Source organism: Bufo bufo, chromosome 2 (genome assembly GCF_905171765.1).
Source record: "Bufo bufo chromosome 2, aBufBuf1.1, whole genome shotgun sequence".
Lineage (NCBI taxonomy): Eukaryota > Metazoa > Chordata > Amphibia > Anura > Bufonidae > Bufo > Bufo bufo.
This window is the reverse complement of record NC_053390.1, coordinates 168,764,152-168,787,781: the sequence shown is the minus strand read 5'-3', so window position 1 is coordinate 168,787,781 and position 23,630 is coordinate 168,764,152. Positions and strand designations below refer to the sequence as shown.

Below are 23,630 nucleotides of genomic sequence, written 5' to 3'. Positions count from 1 at the left end.
ACGGCTATTCCCGTTGCAGATGGTTCTTCCTTACAATCCACTGAAGATCGCCGGATAGAGGCCATTACAAAGGGTATCTTTGCAGCCTCCGGTTCCGCCCTCAGGCCGGTCTTTGCCTCCGCTTGGGCTGGAAAAGCGGTTTCAGAATGGGCGTCTCAGCTGGATCAGGAGCTTGAATCCGACGTCCCTATTCAGGACCTCCGGGCTCTGGCCCAACTTATCGTTCAAGCCGGAAAATTTGTCTGTGAGGCATCCCTGGATGCGGGGGCTCTCATAGCCCGTTCATCTGCCCTGGCCGTTTCGGCTAGAAGGGAGCTTTGGTTAAAGGTTTGGACGGCGGACGCCACGTCAAAGCGGTCTCTTACTGGCCTTCCCTTCACTGGTTCTCGATTGTTCGGGACCCGCTTGGATGAAATCATCTCTGAAGCCACGGGAGGGAAGAGTACACATCTTCCCCAATCCAGGACTAGGAGCACCACTCGAGGCCGTCCCACCTTTTCTCGCTTCAGGTCTTCCCGCAGGGCTCCCACACCTCGCACCACTTCAGGTCCATCCTCTAACCCTGTCCAAGACAGACGTAAGAAACCTTTTTTTCGGACCCAGCCCTCCTGGCGCAAGTCACAGCCTGCTCGCCCTCCCGCGACCAAGCAGAACCCTACCTGAAGGTGCGCCCCCACCCACCCGGGTGGGGGGACGTCTCCTCCTGTTCAGGGACTTCTGGCAGGCGCACGTTTCCGACGCCTGGGCTCTCGAGGTGGTGTCTTCCGGGTACAAACTCGAGTTTGCGTCCCTCCCCCCAGTTCGGTTCTTTCGCTCCCGGGTTCCTCGGGATCCCCAAGGGGCGGCCGATTTCTTTACTGCCACTCGTACCCTTCTGGACAAAGGGGTCATCGCTCCGGTTCCTATGGAGGAAAGATTCAAAGGGTTCTATTCGAACCTTTTTGTGGTCCCCAAAAAAGAAGGCTCGGTTCGTCCCATTCTGGATCTAAAACGGTTAAACCGTTTCCTTCGTCTTCAGCGGTTCCGGATGGAGTCTCTCAGGTCGGTGGTGGCCTCTCTGGAAAAAGGGGAGTTCCTGGCCTCTATCGACATCCAGGACGCCTACCTTCATATTCCAATCGCTCGGTGTCATCAGTGCTTTCTGCGCTTTGCAGTGGGGTCCGACCACTACCAGTTCGTTGCCCTCCCCTTCGGGCTGGCGACGGCCCCTCGCGTTTTCACAAAGGTCCTAGCCCCTGTCCTCGCCTTACTTCGTTCCAGGGGAGTTTTTCTTCTTCCATATTTGGACGATCTCCTTATCAAGGCACCCTCTCTGTCACTGACATCTGCCAGTGTGGACCTCTCGCTACAAACCTTACGCCGGTTCGGTTGGATTATCAATCTTCCCAAATCCGCTCTTGTTCCATCCAGGCAACTGATCTTTCTGGGGATGCTGCTGGATACAGATGCAGCGGAGGTTCGGCTTCCGTCAGAGAAGCGCCAGCTCCTTCATCAGTCGGTTCGGAGCCTTCTGAACCACCGCCGTCCTTCCTTCCGGTTCAGCATGCGGGTCTTGGGACAGATGGTGTCCTGTTTCGAAGCAATCCCCTATGCGCAGTATCACTCCCACACCTTCCAGACTGCCATTCTGTCTGCATGGGACAAGTCCCAGGAAAGTCTGGATCAGCACTTTCCCCTTCCCCCCCAGGTTCGCTCCTCTCTACTCTGGTGGTTACGGACCCCTTTCCAAGGGAAGTCCTTCCTACCGATAACTTGGTTGGTGATTACCACCGATGCCAGTCTGCGGGGTTGGGGGGGGGTGTTTCCTCCTCGGTCCGTACAAGGCACTTGGTCTCCATCGGAGTCCAAACTGCCAATCAATGTTCTGGAGCTGAGGGCGGTTCTCCTCTCACTCCGGCATTGGACTTCGCTGCTTCAGGGTCACCCTGTTCGTGTCCAATCGGACAATGCCACGGCTGTGGCATACATAAATCATCAAGGGGGCACTCGCAGCGCGGCGGCAATGAGGGAGGTGTCTCTAATCCTTCGCTGGGCGGAAGTTCATGTTCCAGCCATTTCGGCCGTTTACATCCCGGGGGTGGACAATTGGGCGGCGGATTTCCTCAGCCGGACGACGATCGACCCGGGCGAGTGGTCTCTGCACCCCGACGTCTTCGAGTCTCTTTGCCTCCGTTGGGGTCGTCCGGACGTGGATCTCATGGCCTCCAGATTCAACCACAAGCTCCCCACCTTCATGGCCAGAACCAAGGATCCGGACGCTTACGGCGCGGACGCGCTCGTCCTTCCCTGGACGGAGTTCTCTCTCCTCTACGTTTTTCCGCCCCTGCCTCTGCTTCCACGAGTCCTTCGGAAGATCGCGGCGGAGGGCACGCCTGCGATCCTAATAGCCCCGGATTGGCCTCGTCGTCCTTGGTACGCCGACCTTATGTTGCTCCTGGCAGACGCCCCCTTGCCTCTGCCTCTAAGAGAAGACCTCCTCTCTCAAGGGCCGATCTTCCACCAGCATTTAGGGTCGCTACGTTTAGCGGCGTGGCTATTAAAACCGCGGTCCTAACACGGCGGGGGTTTTCTGCTGACGTGGTCCGTACCATGATTCGTGCGCGTAAACCGGCATCGTCCAGGATTTATTACCGAACCTGGCGGGCCTATTTGAATTTCTGCGAGACCTTAGACGTTCATCCCCTTCGGTTTTCTCTCCCCACGATTTTATCCTTCTTGCAGTCTGGTCTGGACTTGGGTTTGGGTCTCAGTACCCTGAAGGGTCAGATCTCAGCGCTTTCGATCCTTTTTCAGCGACCTCTGGCTCCGCTCGGTCCAGTTAAGACTTTTCTTCAGGGGGTTGCTCACTATGCTCCCCCGTATCGCGCTCCCGTTCCATCTTGGGATCTTAATGTTGTGCTGACGGCTTTCCAATCTTCTCCTTTCGAGCCTCTGCGCAGGGTTTCCCTTCGCTTGTTGTCTTGCAAAGTTTTTTTCCTCGTTGCCATCACGTCTCTTCGGCGTGTGTCTGAATTGGCGGCACTTTCTTGCGTAGAACCCCTCTTGGTTTTTCACCAGGACAAGGTGGTTCTCCGCCCGGTTCCGGATTTCCTTCCGAAGGTGGTGTCCGCTTTTCACCTGAATGAAGATATTGTCCTTCCTTCTCTGTGCCCGTCCCCGTCTCATCCTCGGGAACGGGATCTTCACCGTCTGGATGTTGTTAGGGCTCTGAGGATCTACTTGGATGTAACTAGACCCTTTCGGCGCTCGGATTCTCTATTTGTGGTTCCGGAGGGTCCGCGCAGGGGGCTGGCGGCATCTAAAGTGGTTATTGCCCGCTTCATCAAGATGGCTATTGCTGAGGCTTACCGTGCTAAGGGCAGGGAACCGCCCTTTGGTGTTACCGCTCATTCTACCAGAGCGGTCGGGGCTTCCTGGGCTCAGCGAAATCGAGCTTCGGCTGAACAATTGTGTAAGGCGGCCACCTGGTCTTCTTTGCACACTTTCACCAAGTTCTACAAGGTGAACACTTATGCATCGGCGGATGCTGCTTTGGGCCGCCTGGTCTTGCAGGCGGTGGTGCCTTAATGCCTATGGTGCTTTAATTCTTCTTGGGTTGTGGTCCCTCCCTATTTGTGGACTGCTTTTGAACGTCCCAAGGTTTCCTGTGTCCCCCAAGGAATTGGGCGAGAAAACAAGATTTTTGTATAACTTACCAGTAAAATCTCTTTCTCGCTCTTCCTTGGGGGACACAGCACCCACCCATTGTTTTGGTTGCCCTGACGGGAGTTTTGACTTGTTGGTGTTCATTTGGTTGATCCTTGCCTTTGTTTTAACTACTTGGGCACATAACTGGTAGTCGCTCGCTCCAGGCTGAGGGTATAGCTGCTGGAGGAGGGGCTTAACAGTCTTTCACTTAGTGTCACGCCTCCTATGGAGATGAGCTATACCCAAGGTTTCCTGTGTCCCCCAAGGAAGAGCGAGAAAGAGATTTTACTGGTAAGTTATACAAAAATCTTGTTTTACATTCCGGTGTCAAGACTCTGAGAGGTATGATGACCTCTTGTCTGGCAGTCACCTCCTCACCTCTGATTTCGGCAGCTGGCTCCGCAGGCACGCTGCACTCTAAGTGATCCCATTACCCCGCTGCAGAGCAAAGATCAGTGCTCTGCTGTCCGTCAGCCGCTCCCTATCAGTTTGTCCCCAGACATCAGTTGGCCTCCTCACAGCTGCTCTCCAGTCTTCATGGATCTTTCCTCTGCCAGCCACTAGTTAGCCTACAGTCAGGGACTCTGGAGCAGTATGGAGAAGCAGTGTGCCAAAATTGGCCAATGAGCAGCCTCCCTCCGTAGTAACAAGCTCCTTACTCGCTGCCAACCCTACACATGTGAGTAAGGAGCTTTGCTATTGGATGTTTTGGGCTACAGCAGTATTGCTGTGCTGCCCATGAGATTCACAGCGTGCAGTGCGCCGGTTAACTGCATGAAAAGCCTTAATGCGTATTTATACGCATTACCCTTTTTTCAAAGCCTAAAATTGCCTCTGGATCCAACGCATGTTTTCTTTTAGTTGTCACAAGCACCTTTGTAATGTAGGGGTCATAGAGGTTTCCTAACATTTCCTCTTTGATTATAGGATCAACATAAAATTGAGGAAAAGACATTTGAAAAAAGAGCCAAAGAAGAAGCTGAAAAAGAGAAAGAGAGAAGACTGGCAAAACTAAAAGAAAAGGTGATACATTCTCTCTGATTTGCAAGGACCTGAATTTAAAAAGTGACATCATAGTGGACTCTGCACTGAACACTTCCCAGTCCCTCCCCTCTGCGTGACGGCTCTGGCGGTCTCCGGATTTGATGCTGGAGCTGTTGGGAAAAGTTCACTGCAGAGAGCCCAGGGATTGCGGTTGTGGTTTCAGGATGGCATGAAAACATCAATTTCTCAGTCATGCACCCTGCTCTCTAGGTATGTCTACTCAACTATATACTGCTCTCAGCTGTTTAAAGGGCTCAAAACCTTGGCCTTGCATATGGTCCTCTTGATATGAATTATGGGAAATCTACTGTAATTGGTATTGTAGTTAGAGCCTTAGTGGAGGTGCTCCAGCCTATACAATATATTGCTTTCTCTTGTAGGAAAGGAGATCACAATCTGCACTTTGTATATTTTTATTACAATGTTTTTTAACACTTGAATTCAATATGCATTAAATATATTAGCCTAAGAAAACCTGAAATACGTGTTTATAAGCTACGTATGGTGGAGAGAACGGTGCATACTGTGCACCTTTATGTATACGTACAGGTGTGTATGACACTTTATGATACTTGTTAGCTAAGAGGTCGCGGTTATCAGAGTTATTTAATTAACCAGATTTTTGAAATGCAACCTTATATAGACTTTTAAAATAGGCAAGTCTGCATGCCGTTAGCATCTGGTGTAAAATGTATGCCGCTAAATCTTAACCTTTCGACAAACTTTGCATGGATCAATACTACAGTGTGTGTAGGTGAGGAATAACAGTGTTTCTAGCTACTAGACAACTTGTATCTGGCACCCACCTTTAGCAGTTTTCAACTCTGAAGGCTGTATCTCCAATCTGCAGTTTTCCCAGATGTGGTAGTTAGCTCCCATCCACTGCACACAGAATGTAGAAGAAAATCTGCTCCCTAACTTTCTCTTACTCAGAAGCTGTCCCAAAATCATTGAGGACATAATAGAGAAGTACTGACCTGTATATATGTGAATAAAGCACTTGGGCCCAGACAGAAACTTGTTTGTGCAGTCTGTCCGTTTGTGGGGGAGAGGTAAACGGCTGATAACAGGAAAACTAGACATTTCTCTCTGATAAGATATATTACACAGGTTTTAAGGTCACTTGTACTATTGATTTATACAAAGTTGTGTGAAAAGTTTGTGACCATTTAACCAAAAGGCAATGCCTTCCCCAACATGACACTTCCAATTTAACATGCAAACAAGAATGACACAGAATAAGCCATAATGATCATGGAGATTTTTAAAGTGATCATGCACTGGGGGTAGGTAAATTACATCTAACCAATTTGTTGTGATTTTTATTTTTACAGGTGCAAGTTCATGTTGATAGAGATCCTTCCAGACTCTGTAAGCTTACCAAAGGATGGGAAGAGCGCTATAAAAACATAGGCCCAACAGGATCCGCCCCACTAGCACATATTCCACACCGGTAATGCAGCTTTATATTTGTACACCTCTAGCTCTGCTCATGTGTTGTGGTTTCTATTCACAGTGGATCTGTTGTACGATGGATACCACCAGCACCCAGGGTCTTACAGTGGATTCCGCTATGTCCATAGTTTTGACTGGAATGTTTCATATGCATGTTTTCACAGGTCTGGTGACTACTACTACTAATTCAGGCTTTTACTTTGAAGTTTGACTGGTGACAAACTATTTTTGACCGTTGTTATGGTCTGCATGCGAGCCGCATTTTTTGCGGCTCGGATGCGATTCACTTCAATGGGGCTGCAAAAGATGCGGAGAACACTCCGTGTGCTGTCCACATCCGTTGCTCCGTTCCATGGCCCCACAAAAAGAATACAACATGTCTGGGCGGCATTCTTGTTTTGCGGATCCGCAATTTGCAGAACGCAAGACACTGCACGGTCGTGTGAATGTAGCCTTACCTATGTAATTGATTGTGTAAATGAAATTATAGAGAAACTGCATTAAAAAACTATATAGAATAGGGCACGCAAATGTCAATCTGTTCAGTTTATATTTTACATAAATGTCTTAAATGATATTTTTAATCTTTGTAAAGTTCCGCAGCATATACTGGCAATATATTAGTAAATTTAAAATAATATGACATTATTATTATTTTTTATTTTTAGGGCTGTGCCAACATGGAGACAAGGTTTATAAGCTGTTAACATGTGAGGCTTCTTGAACCACGAACGTCCATTAATGGCAGTGAAAGGACATCTCCAACTTTTGCAGTGATTCATTTTCATTAAAGGCTCATTACTGTTCCAATCAAGTTTTTATATTAAACTTTATTTTGTTAAAATGTTTTGGTGAATGAATTAGTATAACTGGAATACCCCTTTAAGTCATATACTGAATAGCTATTTATTCATGGAAGATGCAAACTGAATAGTTTGCTTCACATTGTTACTTATTCTCAAAAATATGTAAACGGGATGATCAACAACTAGACAACTATTGTACCATATAGCACTGTATTGGAGATTTCCAATGGCAGCAGTAAAGGAATTCAGGGCCATATAGATTCTTTCATGTTGGGAAGTCCTAAGGGTCCCTATTCTCCACCAGTTGAATTACCTGACACATCTGTATGGACTACCTCTCAGTTGTAAATAACATAGACGCTACATACACTCGTGTGTGAATGTAATGATGATATATATGGAAGCGACTACAATATTAGAACAAAAGGATGTATTTACTGGGGAAATGGTACAGCTGAAAGGAACCTCTAGTACCCTGTTGGGGCGCCTCTAGCCTGAGCATGGAGGCATACAGGTTTTGTATGGTATCCTACTCCACATTTGCCCACAGATGTTGCACCTGAGCCTGTAGATCCTGTATACTCGTAGGTTGCCGGAGCTGGTGTCCCAGCTGGTCCCATAAATACTTGATTGGCGATAAATTTGGTGACCGAGCAGTACAAGGAAGTGTTGCAATCTGGCGAAGACATTCTTGGGAACCCCTTACTGGGTGTGTGGGTAAAAATGATCCTGCTGAAAATGCCATTTGGAAGCCCTACCATGAGAGACAACACAGGTGGCCGCAGGATGTCCTGTAAATATCGCTGAGCTGTTCGTGTCCCACGCAGCACTACTAGGGTATGTAATGGCTCCCCAGATCATCACACCAGCAGTTGGGACAGTCTGTTGTCCACAGCAAAGGAAGGACTGAAGCGCTCACCACCAGGCCTCCATACTCAAACCCGACTGTCGTGAGTTCTTGGATTCATAAAAACATAGAAGATTGACAGCAGAAAAAGACTGCCTGGTCCATCTACTCTGCCTTTATATAATTACTTATTGTAGGATAGATGTGTTTATCCCAGGCATGTTTAACTCCTTAAGGACCGGGCTCATTTTCACCTTAAGGACCAGGTCATTTTTTGCAAATCGGACCAGTGTCGCTTTATGTGGTGATAACTTTAAAGGGAGTCTTTCACGCCGATTCACCGTATTAACCTAATAACAGACTTATGTCCACGGCATCCCCCCTATTAAAACTGTGCTTACCGTATGTTGCTTGCTATCATCGTTCTGCCGAAAAACACTTAATCCATATGCAAATTAGGCTGTGAAGGTGCCCAGGGGCGGCTTTACAACGGCCGGTGCCCAGGCCCCTGGGTCATTTTCATACGAATCCACTCCCCCTCCGCCGCATCTGCCTGCCCTTGGTCTCTGCTCTAACCTCCCTCCTCCCGTCCGTAATCCCGCGCATGCGCCGATGACCGCGATATCGGCGCGTGCGCATTGAATGACCACAGTCTGGCCGGGGCATCACAGTTTACCGTGCGCATGCCGTGATCACGGCAAGAACGTAAGTTAGGCCCGGGCCGGCGCATGCGCACAGTAAACTGTTATGCCCCGGCCAGACTGTGGTCATTCAATGCGCACGCGCCGATATCGCGGTCATCGGCGCATGCGCGGGATTACGGACGGGAGGAGGGAGGTTAGAGCAGAGACCAAGGGCAGGCAGATACGGCGGAGGGGGAGTGGATTCGTATAAAAATGACCCAGGGGCCTGGGCACCGGCCGTTGTAACGCCGCCCCTGGGCACCTTCACAGCCTAATTTGCATATGGATTAAGTGTTTTTCGGCAGAACGATTGTAAAGGGGGAATATTAATCACCAATATTTATGCAAATATCAATTAATATTCATAAATAGGAGGAGCAGTCTAGCGATGACTCCGCCTATTTATACCTTTATATAACAATAATACAATACTTTGCCTTACGCTAATCACTAAACTAACTGCATGCGCCTTACTGAACTCACTATCGCCAATAACCACACGTTACACAGATAGTTACAAGTAAAACAAGATATTTATTAATACCTAGTACACTACGCACGCAATACACTAACAATACAGCACTAAATATACAGTACTAAACTACACTACACAATCCCAAGTTCCACCCACAAACTAACTATACAATACACTCACACATATATATTAGCAGCCCACCCACCTGGTTCTAACTGTCCCTATGGGGTACGACGAGGGTTAACGGTGGCACTGCAGGGGTGTATGCAGGCCACAGACATAAATACAGTAATAGGGGTGAGGTACAGTGGGGGTGATCATGGCTGCACAGCAATGCAAGGGTTAATACCCTACAAGTGTACAGTGAGGGGGGTGAATCAGGGGAGTAGGGGTATGGATATACAGGGGATAATAGTATGGGCTTAGGGGTGTAATTGTTGGTGGGGTAGAGGGGTCAAGATAGAGAGGTTCAGGGGAAATTGTTGGTGTGGTAGCGGTAGGGGTTAATCAAAAGGGGTGGTGATACTCAGCGTTGTCAGCCGGGGGTGCCGCTCCGTACCCTCCTGAGCGCCGATTGCGCTCTCTCTCAGACGGGGGGGGGGGGGGGGGGGGGGGGTGGGGGGGGGTCGGGCTCTCTCCAGCCGGGGCAGGGCGCTCCGTTACCCTGAGCGGCGATCGCGCTCTCCTTCAGCGTGGGCAGGTAGGGGTCTCTCTCTAGTGCAGGGCTGCCGGGCTTTATACCCTGCAGCCCGCGCTCCACGGGCCTAGACACGTGGGCCGGCGCGGTGATGTGACGTCACCGCGCCAGCGCGCGCGTCCCTGCACGCGCACAGCGGGGCCGCGACTTGCTGACAGGCGGGAGAAGTCTTTGATCTCCCGCCTGCAGCACCTTGCATTCCGGACGGCGCAATAGTAATCGCGTTGCCGGAATGTGCATAATAGAAGGAGGGGAGGTTTCTACCAACCTGTCATGCATAATTATCTCCAGCAGCGCTGGAGATAATTACAACAAAGGACTCAGATTCTGTTGGATCTGAGTTCTTTGTAGTTCTCAGGATGACCGCACCTTAGTCACTTAGGGCACATTCACACTGATGCACCTGGTTTCAGGTATAGGGGGGGAATATTGTATAATATACATGTGTATGGATGCATGGGGCACATCCATACACATGTATACACCAATATAAGGGACATGGATATACAGTGGGGGAAATAATTATTTGACCCCTCACTGATTTTGTAAGTTTGTCCAATGACAAAGAAATGAAAAGTCTCAGAACAGTATCATTTCAATGGTAGGTTTATTGTAACAGTGGCAGATAGCACATCAAAAGGAAAATCGAAAAAATAACTTTAAATAAAAGATAGCAACTGATTTGCATTTCATTGAGTGAAATAAGTATTTGAACCCTCTAACAAAAAAAGACTTAATACTTGGTGGAAAAACCCTTGTTTGCAAGCACAGAGGTCAAACGTTTCTTGTAATTGATGACCAAGTTTGCGCACATTTTAGGAGGAATGTTGGTCCACTCCTCTTTGCAGATCATCTCTAAATCCCTAAGGTTTCGAGGCTGTCTCTGTGCAACTCTGAGCTTGAGCTCCCTCCATAGGTTTTCGATTGGATTAAGGTCCGGAGACTGACTAGGCCACTCCATGACCTTAATGTGCTTCTTCTTGAGCCACTCCTTTGTTGCCTTTGCTGTATGTTTTGGGTCATTGTCGTGCTGGAACACCCATCCACGACCCATTTTCAGTTTCCTGGCAGAGGGAAGGAGGTTGTCGCTCAGGATTTCACGATACATGGCTCCGTCCATTTTCCCGTTTATGCGAATAAGTTGTCCTGTGCCCTTAGCAGAAAAACACCCCCAAAGCAAAATGTTTCCACCCCCATGCTTGACGGTGGGGACGGTGTTTTGGGGGTCATAGGCAGCATTTTTCTTCCTCCAAACACAGCGAGTTGAGTTAATGCCAAAGAGCTCTATTTTGGTCTCATCAGACCACAGCACCTTCTCCCAGTCACTCTCTGAATCATTCAGGTGTTCATTGGCAAACTTCAGACGGGCCTGCACATGTGCCTTCCTGAGCAGGGGGACCTTGCGAGCCCTGCAGGATTTTAATCCATTGCGGTGTAATGTGTTTCCAATGGTTTTCTTGGTGACTGTGGTCCCTGCTAATTTGAGGTCATTAACTAACTCCTCCCGTGTAGTTCTAGGATGCTTTTTCACCTTTCTCAGAACCATTGACACCCCACGAGGTCAGATCTTGCGTGGAGCCCCAGAGCGAGGTCGATTGATGGTCATTTTGTGCTCCTTCCATTTTCGAACAATCGCACCAACAGTTGTCACCTTCTCTCCCAGCTTCTTGCTAATGGTTTTGTAGCCCATTCCAGCCTTGTGCAGGTCTACAATTTTGTCTCTGACATCCTTGGACAGCTCTTTGGTCTTTCCCATGTTGGAGAGTTTGGAGTCTGCTTGATTGATTGATTCTGTGGACAGGTGTCTTTTATACAGGTGACTAGTTAAGACAGGTGTCCTTAATGAGGGTGACTAATTGAGTAGAAGTGTCTAACCACTCTGTGGGAGCCAGAACTCTTAATGGTTGGTAGGGGTTCAAATACTTATTTCACTCAATGAAATGCAAATCAGTTGCTATCTTTTATTTAAAGTTATTTTTTCGATTTTCCTTTTGATGTGCTATCTGCCACTGTTACAATAAACCTACCATTGAAATGATACTGTTCTGAGACTTTTCATTTCTTTGTCATTGGACAAACTTACAAAATCAGTGAGGGGTCAAATAATTATTTCCCCCACTGTATATATCTAAAGGGGGCACAGATGATTATATGCATATTATAAGGGTGCACAGCTACATATTATAAGGGGGCACACCTTCCAGGGACCACATATTTCCCACAGGGGCCACCATGGGCAGATGTGCGCAGATGCTGGGCACATCTGCGCACTTCATCCTATAAAGTGATCATTAATGCATGCATATATTTCATACATGCATGCACGTGTTTGCATGCATATATGTATATATATGCATGCGTCTCAACCCTTCCTCAACAACAATGATAGCAAGCAACATACGGTAAGCACAGTTTTAATAGGGGGATGCCGTGGACATAAGTCTGTTATTAGGTTAATATGGTGAATCGTCGTGAAAGACTCCCTTTAAAACGCTTTTACTTATCCAGGCCATTCTGAGATTGTTTTCTCGTCACATATTGTAATTCATGATAGTGGTAAATTGGAGTAAAAAAATGTCATTTTTCTTTATAAAAAAATCCAAATTTACCCAAAATTTTGAAAAATGCGCAATTTTCTAAATTTCAATTTCTCTACTTTTAAAACAGATAGTCATACCAACTATAATAGTTATTACTTTACATTTCCCATTTGTCTACTTCATGTTTGGATAATTTAATAAATGACTTTCTTTTTTTGGTACATTATAAGGTTTAGAAGCAAATCTTGAAATTTTTCTGAAAATTCAGGTCACTTTGTTAGGCTTACATAATAGAAACCACCCATAAATAGCCCCATTTTAGAAACTACACTCCTCAAGGTATTCAAAACTGATTTTACAAACTTTGTTAACCCTTTAGGTGTTCCACAAGAATTCATGTAAAAATGGAGATGAAATTTCAGAATTTCACTTTTTTGGCAGATTTTCCATTTTTTCCAGTAACAAAGCAGGGGTTAACAGCCAAACAAAACTCAATATTTATTGCCCTGATTCTGTAGTTTACAGAAACACCCCATATGTGGTCACAAACTGCTGTACGGGCACACGGCAGGGCGCAGAAGAAAGGAACGCCATATGGTTTTTGGACGGCAGATTTTGCTGGACTGGATTTTTGACACCATGTCCTATTTGAAGCCCCCCAAGAGTAGAAACTCCAAAAAAGTGACCCCATTTTGGAAACTACGGCATAAGGTGGCAGTTTTGTTGGTACTATTTTAGGGTACATATGATTTTTGGTTGCACTATATTACACTTTTTGTGAGGCAAGGTTTTGGCAGAGTTTTAATTTTTTGTTATTTACAATGTTCATCTGAGAGGTTAGATCATGTGGTATTTTTATAGAGCAGGTTGTTACAGACGCGACAATACCAAATATGACTTTTTTTGGTTGTTTGTTTCAGTTTTACATAATAAAGCATTTTTTTCGGTATGAGATGACTATTTGATTGGTACTATTTTAGGGTGCATATGACTTTTTGATCGCTTGGTATTACACTTTGTGATTGTAAGTTGACAATAAATGTCTTTTTTTTTACTTTTTATTTTATTTTTTTGATGGTGTTCATCTGAGGGGTTAGGTCATGTGATATTTTTATAGAGCAGGTCGTTACGGATGGCAATACCGAATATGTATACTTTTTTTTATTTATTAACTACTTAAGGACCACAGGTTTATACCCCCCTAAAGACCAGGTCCTTTTTTACAAATCGGTTTATTGCTCGGTCATGCAACTTACCACCCAAATGAATTTTACCTCCTTTCCTTCTCACCAATAGAGCTTTCATTTGGTGGTATTTCATTGCTGCTGACATTTTTACTTTTTTTGTTATTAATCGAAATTTAACGATTTTTTTGCAAAAAAATGACATTTTTCACTTTCAGTTGTAAAATTTTGCAAAAAAAAACGACATCCATATATAAATTTTGCTCTAAATTTATTGTTCTACATGTCTTTGATAAGAAAAAAATGTTTAGGTAAAAAAAAAATGGTTTGGGTAAAAGTTATAGCGTTTACAAACTATGGTACAAAAATGTGAATTTCCGCTTTTTGAAGCAGCTCTGACTTTCTGAGCACCTGTCATGTTTCCTGAGGTTCTACAATGCCCAGACAGTACAAACACCCCACAAATGACCCCATTTCGGAAAGTAGACACCCTAAGGTATTCGCTGATGGCATAGTGAGTTCATAGAACTTTTTTATTTTTTGTCACAAGTTAGCGGAAAATGATGATTTTTATTTTTATTTTTTTTTCTTACAAAGTCTCATATTCCACTAACTTGTGACAAAAAATAAAAACTTGCATGAACTTACTATGCCCATCAGCGAATACCTTGGGATGTCTTCTTTCCAAAATGGGGTCACTTGTGGGATAGTTATACTGCCCTGGCATTCTAGGGGCCCAAATGTGTGGTAAGGAGTTTGAAATCAAATTCTGTAAAAAATGGCTGGTGAAATCCGAAAGGTGCTCTTTGGAATGTGGGCCCCTTTGCCCACCTAGGCTGGAAAAAAGTGTCACACATCTGGTATCTCCGTATTCAGGAGAAGTTGGGGAATGTGTTTTGGGGTGTCATTTTACATATACCCATGCTGGGTGAGAGAAATATCTTGGCAAAAGACAACTTTGTATAAAAAAATAGTAAAAGTTGTCTTTTGCCAAGATATTTCTCTCACCCAGCATGGGTATATGTAAAATGACACCCCAAAACACATTCCCCAACTTCTCCTGAATACGGAGATACCAGATGTGTGACACTTTTTTGCAGCCTAGGTGGGCAATGGGGCCCATATTCCAAAGAGCACCTTTCGGATTTCACTGGTCATTTTTTACAGAATTTGATTTCAAACTCCTTACCACACATTTGGGCCCCTAGAATGCCAGGGCAGTATAACTACCCCACAAGTGACCCCATTTTCGAAAGAAGACACCCCAAGGTATTCACTGATGGGCATAGTGAGTTCAAGGAAGTTTTTATTTTTTGTCACAACTTAGTGGAATATGAGACTTTGTAAGAAAAAAAAAAAGTCATCATTTTCCACTAACTTGTGACAAAAAATAAAAAATTCTAGGAACTCGCCATGCCCCTCACGGAATACCTTGGGGTGTCTTCTTTCCAAAATGGGGTCACTTGTGGGGTAGTTATACTGCCCTGGCATTTTAGGGGCCCTAATGTGTGGTAAGTAGGTAAATGACCTGTGAAATCCTAAAGGTGCTCTTTGGAATATGGGCCCCTTTGCCCACCTAGGCTGCAAAAAAGTGTCACACATGTGGTATTGCCGTATTCAGGAGAAGTTGGGGAATGTGTTTTGGGGTGTCATTTTACATATACCCATGCTGGGTGAGAGAAATATCTTGGCAAAAGACAACTTTTCCCATTTTTTTTATACAAAGTTGGCATTTGACCAAGATATTTCTCTCACCCAGCATGGGTATATGTAAAATGACACCCCAAAACACATTCCCCAACTTCTCCTGAGTACGGCGATACCAGATGTGTGACACTTTTTTGCAGCCTAGATGCGCAAAGGTGCCCAAATTCCTTTTAGGAGGGCATTTTTAGACATTTGGATACCAGACTTCTTCTCACGCTTTGGGGCCCCTAGAATGCCAGGGCAGTATAAATACCCCACATGTGACCCCATTTTGGAAAGAAGACACCCCAAGGTATTCAATGAGGGGCATGGCGAGTTCATAGAAATTTTTTTTTTTTGGCACAAGTTAGCGGAAATTGATATTTTTTATTTTTTTCTCACAAAGTCTCTCTTTCCGCTAACTTGGGACAAAAATTTCAATCTTTCATGGACTCAATATGCCCCTCACGGAATACCTTGGGGTGTCTTCTTTCCGAAATGGGGTCACATGTGGGGTATTTATACTGCCCTGGCATTCTAGCGTGAGAAGAAGTCTGGAATATAAATGTCTAAAAAATTTTACGCATTTGGATTCCGTGAGGGGTATGGTGAGTTCATGTGAGATTTTATTTTTCGACACAAGTTAGTGGAATATGAGACTTTGTAAGAAAAAAAATATATAATTTCCGCTAACTTGGGCCAAAAAAATGTCTGAATGGAGCCTTACAGGGGGGTGATCAATGACAGGGGGGTGATCAATGACAGGGGGGTGATCAGAGAGTCTATATGGGGTGATCACCCCCCCTGGAAGGCTCCAGGGAGACGCCTGTATGTGTTTTGCAGATCCGATCCATGTATCCGTGGATCCGTAAAAATCATACAGACATCTGAATGCAGCCTGACAGGGGGGTGATCAATGACAGGGGGGGGTGATCAATGACAGGGGGGTGATCAGGGAGTCTATATGGGGTGATCACCCCCCCTGGAAGGCTCCAGGGAGACGCCTGTATGTGTTTTGCGGATCGGATCCATCTATCAGTGGATCTGTAAAAATCATGTGGACATCTGAATGGAGCTTTACAGGGGGTTGATCAATGACAGGGGGGTGATCAGGGAGTCTATATGGGGTGATCACCACAGTCATTGATCACGCCCCTGTAAGGCTCCATTCAGACGTCCGTATGCGTTTTGCGGATCCGATCCATCTATCAGTGGATCCGTAAAAATCATGCGGACATCTGAATGGAGCTTTACAGGGGGTTGATCAATGACAGGGGTGTAATCAATGACAGGGGGGTGATCAGGGAGTCTATTTGGGGTGATCACCACAGTCATTGATCACGCCCCTGTAAGGCTCCATTCAGACGTCCGTATGCGTTTTGCGGATCCGATCCATCTATCAGTGGATCCGTAAAAATCATGCGGACATCTGAATGGAGCTTTACAGGGGGTTGATCAATGACAGGGGGGTGATCAGGGAGTCTATATGGGGTGATCACCACAGTCATTGATCACGCCCCTGTAAGGCTCCATTCAGATGTCCGTATGCGTTTTGCGGATCCGATCCATCTATCAGTGGATCCGTAAAAATCATGCGGACATCTGAATGGAGCTTTATAGGGGGTTGATCAATGACAGGGGTGTAATCAATGACAGGGGGGTGATCAGGGAGTCTATATGGGGTGATCACCACAGTCATTGATCACGCCCCTGTAAGGCTCCATTCAGACGTCCGTATGCGTTTTGCGGATCCGATCCATCTATCAGTGGATCCGTAAAAATCATGCGGACATCTGAATGGAGCTTTACAGGGGCGTGATCAATGACAGGGGGGTAATCAATGACAGGGGGGTGATCAGGGAGTCTATATGGGGTGATCAAGGGTGAATAAGGGGTTAATAAGTGACAGGGGGGGGGGTGTAGTGTAGTGGTGCTTGGTGCAACATATTACTGAGCTACCTGTGTCCTCTGGTGGTCGATCCAAACAAAAGGGACCACCAGAGGACCAGGTAGCAGGTATATTAGACGCTGTTATCAAAACAGCGTCTAATATACCTGTTAGGGGTTAAAAAAAAATCACATCTCCAGCCTGCCAGCGAACGATCGCCGCTGGCAGGCTGGAGATCCACTCTCTTACCTTCCGTTCCTGTGAGCGCGCGCGCCTGTGTGCGCGCGTTCACAGGAAATCTCGGCTCACGCGAGATGACGCCAATCGGCGTTAGTGTGACCTGGGAGCTCCGCAGAAATGACGCCTTTCGGCGTTAGCGTGGCGGGAAGTGGTTAAAGTTTTACACAATAATATATCATTTTTGAAACAAAAAGTCATGTTTTAGTGTCTCCTGCATGTTCTGAGCACTATAGTTCTTTTATGTTTTGGGCGATTTTCTCAGGTAGGGTATCATTTTTGCGGGATGAGATGACGGTTTGATTGGTACTATTTTGGAGTGCATATGACTTTTTGATCGCTTGCTATTACACTTTTTGTGATGTAAGTTGAGAAAAAATGGCTTTTGACACCGTTTTTATTTTATGGTGTTCACTCGAGGGGTTAGGTCATGTGATATTTTTAAAGAGCAGGTTGTTACAGATGCAGGGATACCTAATATCTAAAAAGAAAATATTTACACAATAACAGCATTTTGAAAACAAAAAATTTATGTTTTAGTGTCTCCATATTCTGAGAGCCAGTTTTATTTTTTGCGGGATGAGGTGACTGTTAGATTGGTACCATTTTGGGGGACATACGCCTTTTTGATCGCTTGGTGTTGCACTATTTTTTTTTTTTGCAGATTTTTTTTTTGGACGGTGTTCATCTGAGGGGTTAGGTCATGTGATATTTTTATAGAGCCGATTGATATGGATGGGGCGATACCTTATGTCAACTTTTTTTTTCCTGTTTTTTAACAAATTTTGTTTACTTTATTTTGGGAAAAGGATGCTTTTTTTTTTTTTTACTTGAAACATAATTTTTTTTGTAAAACTTTTTTTTTCCCACTTTATTTCACTTACAGCCTGCTTCCTGTGAGATCCAGGGGGCTGTATCTCATAAGCTGTCACAGAAGGCAGCCATGATACCTAAGGAATGCATCGGGTCCCCGATGGCTGCTTCCTCCCTGCACAGACATCGCACGTGCCGCAGTCAGCGCTGACTGCGGCACATCAAGGGTTAATGTGCCGGCATCAGTGATTTCACCAATGCTGGCGCATGCAGCAGGGGTCCGGCTATCAGTGAACGCCGGACCCCTGCCTGCGAATAGGGCGGGCGCATCTCCTGCAGCCGCCCAATCACTGCGCAGTACATGTACGGCGCGGGTCCTTAAGGGGTTAAATTTACTGTCTATTTCCAAACCACAAATGCTGGTAGTTTGTTCCAAGCCTGAACTTCTCTGTCGGTGTAAAAATATTTTCTGCCCACACTGTGCACTCATTTTGAAGCTGTCTAATATCAGGGACCCTAGATCTTTCTCTTCTGAAGTTTTGGCTAACACAGAACTGCCAATATGATAGAGGGTTCCTTCTCCCAAAATGCTTTATTTTACATTTGGACATTCTGAACTGCAGTTTTTGTTGACGTAAAGAACACCAGTATTGAACTGTACTGCGTTATGTAAGTCAGATGAGGGAATTCTGAGTGCACTTGGAGTCCCCCAATGTAATTGCAGTCTGTGACCCACACCGTGTGATTGCATGCCAAAGCAAGACTCAGGTATCTGCTTCTCCTTCCCCTCCCAGCTGGAACATCACAAATTCAAGCAGGGCTCACAGGCTTTATTGTTTTACTTCATTGCAGTGAATAATAATGAAGCTGTGTTAGATATGGCTTGGGGGCCTCTTCCAGCACCTCCCTAGACTTTTTTCGTACTTTGGTGCCTCACAACCTGGAATTAACATGGATTGTTTGAGGATTTGCATCATTTAATTTACAGAACATGCCGACAACTTTGAAGATGTTTTTTTTTTATTTATTGTGAAGCAAACAACAAATAGGACAAAATAACAGAAAAAGTCAATGTGCATAACTATTCACCCCCTAAAGTAAATATTTTGTAGAGCCACCTTTTGCGGCAATCACAGCTCCAAGTCGCTTTGGATAAGTCTCTATGAGCTTGCCACATCTTTACCACTGGGATTTTTGCCCATTCCTCCTTGCAAAACGACTCCAGCTCCTTCAAGTTGGATGGTTTGCGCTTGTGAACAGCAATCTTTAAAGAGGACCTTTCACCATAATAAAAACTAACTATACAGACGCGTAGAGCGGCGCCCAGGGATCCCCCTGCACTTACTGTTATACCTGGGCGCCGCTCCGTTCGCCCGGTATGGCCTCCGGTATCTTCATAGTTAGGCTCCACCCAGGGGAACCTGCCGGCGTCTCATTCTTCCATGCTGTAGCGCTGGCCAATCGCAGCGCTCAGCTCATAGCCTGAGAGAAAAAAAAACCTCTCAGGCTATGAGCTGAGCGCTGCGATTGGCCAGCGCTACAGCATAGGAGAAAGAGACGGTGTCAGGTTCCCCTGGGTGGAGCCTAACTATGAAGATACCGGAGAACGGAGAGGCGCCCGGGGATAACAGTAAGTGCAGGGGGATCCCTGGGCGCCGCTCTACATGTCTGTATAGTTAGTTTAGAGGTTTTATTATGGTGAAAGGTCCTCTTTAAGTCTGACCACAGATTTTCTATTGGATTGAGATCTGGGCTTTGACTAGGCCATTCTAACACATTTACATGTTTCCCCTTAAACCACTCAAGTGTTGCTTTAGCAGTGTGTATGGGGTCATTGTCCTGCTGGAAGGTGACCCTCTGTCCTAGCCTCAAATCACAGAGTGGTATAGATTTTGCTCAAGAATATCCCTGTATATAGCACCATCCATCTTTCCCCCCAACTCTGACCAGTTTCCCAGTCCCGGCTGCTGAAAAACATCCCCACAGCATGATGCTACCACCACCATGTTTCACTGTGGGGATGGTGTTCTCCGGGTGATGAGATGTGTTAGGTTTGCACCAGACATAGCGTTTTCTTTGATGGCCAAAAAGTTCCGTTTTAGTCTCATCAGACCAGAGCACCTTCCTCCATACATTATGGGAGTCTCCCACATGCCTTTTCGCGAACTGACAACGTGCCTTATTGTTTTTAGCTGAAAGTAATGGCTTTCTTCTGGCCACTCTGCCATAAAGCCCAAATCTATGGTGTGTACGGCTTATTGTCGTCCTATGTACAGATACTCCAGTCTCTGCTGTGGAGCTCTGCAGCTCCTCCAGGGTTACCTTAGGTCTCTGTGCTGCCTGTCTGATTAATGCCCTCCTTGCCTGGTCCGTGAGTTTTGGTGGGCTGCCATCTCTTGGCAGGTTTGCTGTTGTGCCATGTTCTTTCCATTTGGTTATGATAGATTTGATGGTGCTCCTGGGGATAATCAAAGATTTGCATATTTCTTTATAACCTAACCCTGACTTGTACTTCTTAACAACATTGTCCCTTACTTGTTTGGAGAGTTCCTTGGTCTTCATGGCAGTGTTTGGTTAGTGATGCCTCTTGCTTAGGTGTTGCAGCCTCTGCGGCCTTTCAAAAAAGGTGTGTATATGTAATTATGTAATGACAGATCATGTGACACTTAGATTGCACACAGGTGGACATCACTTCAAAATTATGGGACTTCTGAACGGGGCTGGGACAAGGTCCACCACCAACAGAGGCTGAGCTGCCCAAACATTGACTTCAAGGCTGTAATGTAACAAAATACGAAAAAAGTCAAGGGGGTGAATACTTTTGCAAGGCACTGTATACTTTAAGTTTTTACTGAAGAAATAATTTAACAGGTCTTTATCAGGAATTGAACCCCAGACCGTCTGTATGGCAGGCAGAAGAGTTACTATTACACTAGAGACCTGCTCTGTTCATCACTATAGACAATATGATTCCAGTCTGTGGCAGTCCAAGTTGCCCATTCACGACACCATTGCAAACAAAGGCGACAGTGGCTGGCTGTCGATGGCAGGACAGCATATTTCCTTCTGCTAACAGCCTGGACTGTGGTCTGGGCAGAGAAAGAAGTATGTAAAAAAAGTAACACCTGTGTCTGGATGGTGGGCAAAACTGTCAGAACTGCTCATGCTTGTTGGTGAATGAAATGATCCTATGTACTGGTGGTCTGTCTGGGCCCTCCGGAGCCTGTTCATAGTGTGTGCATGCCCGTTTGTAACCACTGCGCCCGACACCTCCTAACAGCTAGGTCAGAACAGCCTAGAGGAGGAACTCATTGAAACGACCAAACTGCTTCTCTCAGTCCAATGATGCACCCCTCGCAAAGTCTCTCAACTGGGTAGAATGTCTTGGAGTGTGTCACAGAGGCATGTCTAGCCGTCAAAGATCTTTTTTAAGTTTAAGAGGTACACTACACAAAAGTAGCCTCTGAGAGCCTTTTTATAGGGCAGTGGGGGAAACACTTTCACATCCTCTTGTGGCAAGACCCAGTGTCTTATCAGACCACACCTGTAATCATTAACATATCTTCCAGAGCCATCAATCCATATTTCTATCCGGGTGTGTTATTTTAGACATTGAGGCGGATCCTTGGCCCGGAGCTGTGCGCAGTAAATAGATGTAAAGGGAATCTATCACCAGTTTTATGCTTCTCTGTTTGAGGGCAACATAAACTGGTAACAGACCCCGAGCAAAAGGCCGGGTCAAGTGTTTGAATTGATCAAGTCAGTATTTAGCAGTACCAGTGCTGGACCACATAGACTTACATACAGCAAGTCGTCAATTATAAAAAAAAGGACTAATGCCTCGTTCACACGTCAGTGATTGGCCTCATGCACACGACTGTTGTGTGTTTTTCGGTCTGCAAATTGCGGATCCGCAAAACACGGATGGCGTCCGTATGTGTTCCGCAATTTGCGGAACGGCACGGACAGCCATTGATATAACTGCCTATTCTTGTACGCAAAACGGACAAGAATAGGGCAGGTTATATATTTTTTGCGGACCCGGAGCAACGGATGTGGACAGTACACGGAGTGCTGTCCGCATCTTTTGTGGCCCCATTGAAGTGAATGGGTCCGCACCCGAGCCGCAAAAACTGCGGCTCAGATGCGGACCAAAACAACGGTCGTGTGCATGAGGCCATTGTGAGCTAAAATCAGGATTGGAGCCTCCACACACATAAGGTATAATGGAAAGATCTGCTCCTGTTCTGTGTTTAGAGCTGCACCTGGTTTTGGCTCAAAATCACTGACCGAACACTGACGTGTGAATGAGGCATGACTTTGAGTTTTGGGGCCATCTGTGTGACAGGTTTATCCACATTGTGTCTCCCAATACGTGCCAGGTTTATACTTAAAGGGAGTCTTTCACGCAGATTCACCCTATTAACAGTGTTATGTCCACGGCATCCCCCCTATTAAAACGGTTCTTACTGTTTGTTCCTTGCTAGCATCGTTCTGCAGAAAAACACTTTCAATCCGCATGCAAATTAGGCTGTGAAGGTGCCCAGGGGCGGCGTTACAACGACCGGTGCCCAGGCTCCTGGGTCATTTTCATATGAAGGCACTCCCCCTCCGCCGCGTCTGCCCGCCCTTAGTCTCTGTTCTAACCTCCCTCCTCCCGTCCGTAATCCCACGCATGCGCCGATGAACGCTATATCTGCAAGTGCGCATTGAATGACCACAGTCGGGCCAGGGCATTGCAGTTTAGCGTGCGCATGCGCGGGATTACGGACGGGAGGAGGGAGGTTAGAAGAGAGATTAAGGTCGGGCAGACGCGGCAGAGGGGGAGTGCCTTCGTATGAAAATGACCCAGGAGCCTGGGCACCAGTCGTTGTAACGCCGCCCCTGGGCACCTTCACAGACTCATTTGCATGCGGATTAAAAGTGTTTTTCTGCAGAACGATGCTAGCAAGGAACAAACAGTAAGAACCATTTTAATAGGGGGGATGCCGTGGACATAACACTGTTATTAGGTTAATAGGGTGAATCTGCGTGAAAGACTCCCTTTAATGACGAGTCGGGCACACTTTTAGACTGTCTACTCTGAATTTATACACTTTTGTACTTTGCAGCAGGATTTTACCACACATTGTCACTATTCCCCCTTTTTTTGAGCTGTTAAAGGGGAACTTCAAGACCAGGAATGGAAAATCGCTTGGCCCTCTAGAGTCTAAGGGTTCTGCTGGAGCTGGTACATTTCTACCGACTCCACTAGCTGGGACACCACAGCCCTGCTGTGCTGACACCGGCGGTGCTCGGGAGCACGTCGGGTCAGGACCTGAATGGAGAAGCCTGCAGCCGGTGACCACAGCGGTGTTAGGGACTAATACGCACTATGGAAACTAGCTTTTGTAGGTGAATAGACTCCGAGATTTTCTAAAATAAAAATAAATAAATGAAACCCCCCTCTAAGGGATGTGCTCCAGAATTCTGAGCTATGCACATTACACATGGAGCTCTCGTACACTCATACACCACAGGAACCAGCACAAAAACTTCCTGTTCCGACTCCAAGCGGCACATGACAGAGCCCGACTCCTCCCCACACG

At 46.2% G+C, this 23,630-nt stretch overlaps 1 protein-coding gene and 1 long non-coding RNA gene across 2 annotated transcripts in view; one reads left to right on the top strand and one right to left on the bottom strand.

Moving 5' to 3' along the window:
- The window catches only part of CCDC112 (coiled-coil domain containing 112), a 38,933-nt gene extending 31,944 nt beyond the window's left edge, over positions 1-6,989 (top strand). Inside the window, exons 8-10 of the mRNA XM_040421644.1 lie at positions 4,615-4,710; positions 6,066-6,184; positions 6,855-6,989. Coding sequence (XP_040277578.1) covers positions 4,615-4,710; positions 6,066-6,184; positions 6,855-6,885 — 246 coding nt within the window. The 3' untranslated portion in view covers positions 6,886-6,989. The remainder of the gene's footprint in view (positions 1-4,614; positions 4,711-6,065; positions 6,185-6,854) is intronic.
- Positions 2,540-23,495, bottom strand: LOC120992585. The gene is made up of 3 exons (XR_005777006.1): positions 23,484-23,495; positions 15,581-15,590; positions 2,540-2,666 (listed from the first exon to the last, which is right to left on the bottom strand). It is a non-coding gene; the product is annotated as an uncharacterized LOC120992585 (long non-coding RNA).
- Positions 23,496-23,630: the final 135 nt, after the last annotated feature.